Source organism: Phaethon lepturus, unplaced genomic scaffold (genome assembly GCF_000687285.1).
Source record: "Phaethon lepturus isolate BGI_N335 unplaced genomic scaffold, ASM68728v1 Scaffold52159, whole genome shotgun sequence".
Lineage (NCBI taxonomy): Eukaryota > Metazoa > Chordata > Aves > Phaethontiformes > Phaethontidae > Phaethon > Phaethon lepturus.
The window spans coordinates 1-3,558 of NW_010562361.1; the positions used below are offsets into that span (position 1 = coordinate 1).

The following is a 3,558-nucleotide window of genomic DNA, read 5'->3' on the forward strand; positions in this document are numbered from 1 at the left end:
AGGGCGGCTCCTCTCCCTCGGCTGCCAGTGCCGGGCTGGCTGATGGGCGCCCGGGCCTCTGTTTTCCCTGCCGGCCTCAGAGCGGTGAATCGTCCCGCGATACCCCCACGTGCCCAGGGCGCTCTGCCATCCCTTCCTCCCCACGGCTGGCTGAACCCTGATCCCCAGAGCTGAGCACGTCATTTTGCATTTCCCTCGTTTTTGTACCTGTTCAGAGAAGCGTGTAATAAAATCTGTCTCGAGGCTTGTCCTGAGGGACTCCAGCTCCCTGCATCCTCCCCTCGCATCGTTCCTCGTCGCTCGAGTCTCGCGCTCCTTGTCTTTGCCTCCGCGCTCTTGCCAGAGCAAACATTTCGCTGGTGCTGGGGAGAGCAGAGCAGCCTTTCTGTCTGCTCCCTGCCGCCCCAGCCAAGGCGTGCTGCTCTGTGGAGGGGGTGAGCCTTGCCCTGCCTCTGCTCGGGGGCCTTGGGTGCCCCTGGGACCTGCTTCACGCCACCCGGGTTTGGGGACACCATGTTTTGTCCCTGCATGGTGCTGAGCCGGGTGCATAGTTCTTGGGGACACTTTATCCCAGAGCCCAGGGTGCCCTGGCCTGAGGCTGCTCCTGGGCACAGGAAAATAAAGTGGTTTAGGGGTGCCCGTGTGCGTTCCCAGCCGGGGCTCGCCCTGGGAACCCTTTGCCTGTGGTGCTTGGGGCTGCGCAATGGCTGCTGCAGCTTTGCTGATCTCGTCTTTCCAGGCTGCGAGCTGACTGCCAGTACCAAATCCTACACGTTTCAAGTGGACAAGGAAGATGACTCCGACCACATTTTGGCCCTGTCTGTGGTAAGAGAAATGAGAATTAACTGTGCTTGTCCTCTCCCATGGTGGCCCACAGCCTCACCCCCACTTCCCAGGCTCTTCCCTGGCCGGGCTGGACCAGGAGACTCCTCTGGCTGAGGTCTCGGCACTGGTTGCTCTCAGGGCAGGGCACAGGGCTGTCGTGTTTATGGAGGTGCCTAAGCAAAGCCATTGCTGGCAGGAGGCTGCTCAGCAGAAGAATGCTCCAGATGTGGGGCAAGGGGAAGTATTTTTTTCCTTTTTTCCAAATATTTAACCTTGCTGGAGCCTCCCACTAGAACATGCCCTCCCCACCAGCTGGGTCTCTGGCTCATTGCTTTCCAAGCCCGGGTAGACGTGGGGCTTCATTCCTGGCTCTCCTTGGGGGTCACTTTCTGTCCTGGGAGCACAGGACCTGCCAGCCTGCAGAAAATGCAGCCCAGATGCCATCTTTTGAGGCGGTTGCAGGAACAGCTGGCCCAGCTGGGAAAGACACAGAGCTCTTCTGTTTGGTGGAGCAGCATCCTCACACCTTGCAGGGCAGCTGGGCTGGTAGCATTGCTGTGGGTTGCTTGTCGCCCTGGCTGTCCCTGCTGTGTCCCCTGGGAAAGCAGGAGTTCAGGATCTCTGCTCCCACCCAGGTCTGCCTCACGGATGGTGCCAAGGACGAGTGCAATGTGGTGGAGGTTGTCGGACGAAACCACGAGAACCAGGAGATTGCTGTGCCTGTGGCAAATCTGAAGTTGTCATGCCAGCCCTTGGTAAGAGGTTATTTTGAAGACCCGGGTGGGGATGGCTGCAGGGAACTGGACATCTCTGGATGTTTGTGGATCCTGAGCATGAGCTGATCTGCAGCTCATGGGGTATTGCTCTGGGTAGCCTTGGCCTGCTGCAGATGGCCCCAGAAAGATATTTAACTGGGCTGGGTGCCATGCCAGGGACTGCAGGACATTCTGCTTTTTGCCTCTGCCATTAACTCAGCTCCATCCCTGTCTCTTTGCAGCTGAGTCTGGACAACTTCAAGCTGCAGCCTCCAGTGACCTTCCGCCTGGCGGCAGGCTCTGGCCCAGTACACCTCGCTGGCTGGCATCAGATCGGTGAGGATTTGTGTGTGGGGAAAGGCTTGGGAGGAGAGAAGGGTATGGAGGGGCTCTCTCCAGCGCGAACGCCGGCCAGGGAACCCCTGGGAGATGCCCTCAGTGCTGCCCAGCACGTGTGCTCGGTGCCTCCTTTGTGCTGGTTCCCCAGGGGCCATCTCTGTGCAGCCTTTCGTGGGAAAAGGGGTCCGGATGACACCCGCTGTCCCCTTTTCCCATGGCTGGCTGTTGCCATTCCCCTCTGAGGCCTCCCTCCCAGCTGGGATACAGCTTATTGCCCACGAGCTGCTGTTAAAACTGCTCCGGTGCTCCTTGGGCTGCTCTGCTCTTGCGGTGTCTTGGGGACCAGTTATATTTGCCAAAGACACATGTTGGTGAGTAACAGTTATTTGCATGTCCCAGTGCACAGGGAAGATGCTTCCTTTGAGGACGATGACTTGTCTGAGGAGGAGGAGAAGGAGCTTGCTCCAATCATGCCAGCCAAGAAGTAGAGGAGGAAGCCATAACTTATCTCCAGGTAAGGTGAGGGGCTGGGCAGCTGCGATGCCGGTGTGGCAAGCATGGGTGGAAGCTGCCCTGCCACAGGAGGCTGCTGGTCTCAGTCTGGTTCTTCCTCCAGGTACTCGCTGGGACTTCTCTCCCCGGATGGCTTTTACCTCGGACACCTCTTGCCAGGACCTCAATGTTTGCTGCTTTGGTTTTTTTGGTTCTTTTGTTTTTTTTTTTTTTCTGTTGTAACTTTTTGGGGAGCAGGGGCTGCTCCCAGCACTGGGGTGTCTCCTTTCTCACAGCCCTGGGAGGTTGATCCCAAAACTGGATGGATGCTGCTGGTATATCCCCTCTCCCCCATCCCTGTGCTGGGAGTCGGGGATGGAGGAGGTGGTCCTTTCCCTGTGCCTTTTTGCTGTCCTGGACCTCTGCTCTGTGCACCTCCTCTCCCTGGCTCTGAAATACCCAGTCCTGGCCCCTTCTCTAGCAGATGGATGTAAAGCTGGCAATGGGACGGGCAGTTTCACTGATTCTAGTGTGTTTGCTTTTCTTTACTCACAATTATATGGTTTTTATACACTTGGAAGTGTGAAACTGGGGCCCAGGCTGTGTCCTAGAGTGCAGTTATGGTGGGGTGGGAGCTCGCAGCTTCTCTGATTTGGGAGGAGGTTCTGGGTCAATCTGCTTTGTAAAGAACTGGTTTTTACACTCTGAATAAAGGTCTCTCAGGCATCAGGTCTGGAGGGGGGTCACTGCTGTCTGCATGTTCCTCTCATGCACGCTTCGGTGGGAGATCCTCCTCCATGTCCAGTCCCTGACACTTGACAATGCTGAGGAGCTCCCAGGGGGGACCTAGAGGCTTTTCTCTCTCCCTTCTGGGCTCTGGCTGCTTGTGCCCTGTGGGTCAGCTCAGTGCTGCATCCAGGCTACCGAGGGAAGGGGTGGTGTTGCTGTATGGGACAGTGACCCAGCTCCAGATGTGCTCCCAGAGGTGCCCAGCTGTTAGCAACAGCCCCTGGCTTGGGACACATGGGGCCTGGTGCTGGGCACCGTCACAGCAAGGTCCTCACTTGTGTCCTGCTCTCAGCCCAGCAGCCTCCTGCGCAGGGGTGAAATGCCAGTACCTGCAGGGTTGTGGGGCAGGTTTGAGCTC

General features: G+C 57.6%; 1 protein-coding gene across 1 annotated transcript; it reads left to right on the forward strand.

Moving 5' to 3' along the window:
• Positions 1 to 739: 739 nt before the first annotated feature.
• On the forward strand, positions 740 to 3,130 carry NPM3 (nucleophosmin/nucleoplasmin 3; the record flags this gene model as incomplete). The annotated part of the gene is made up of 5 exons (XM_010294226.1): positions 740 to 825; positions 1,461 to 1,580; positions 1,823 to 1,916; positions 2,319 to 2,438; positions 2,536 to 3,130. Coding segments are annotated over 4 exons (389 nt in total), but the record flags the coding sequence as incomplete, so codon positions are not given.
• Between the last annotated feature and the right edge of the window lie 428 nt (positions 3,131 to 3,558).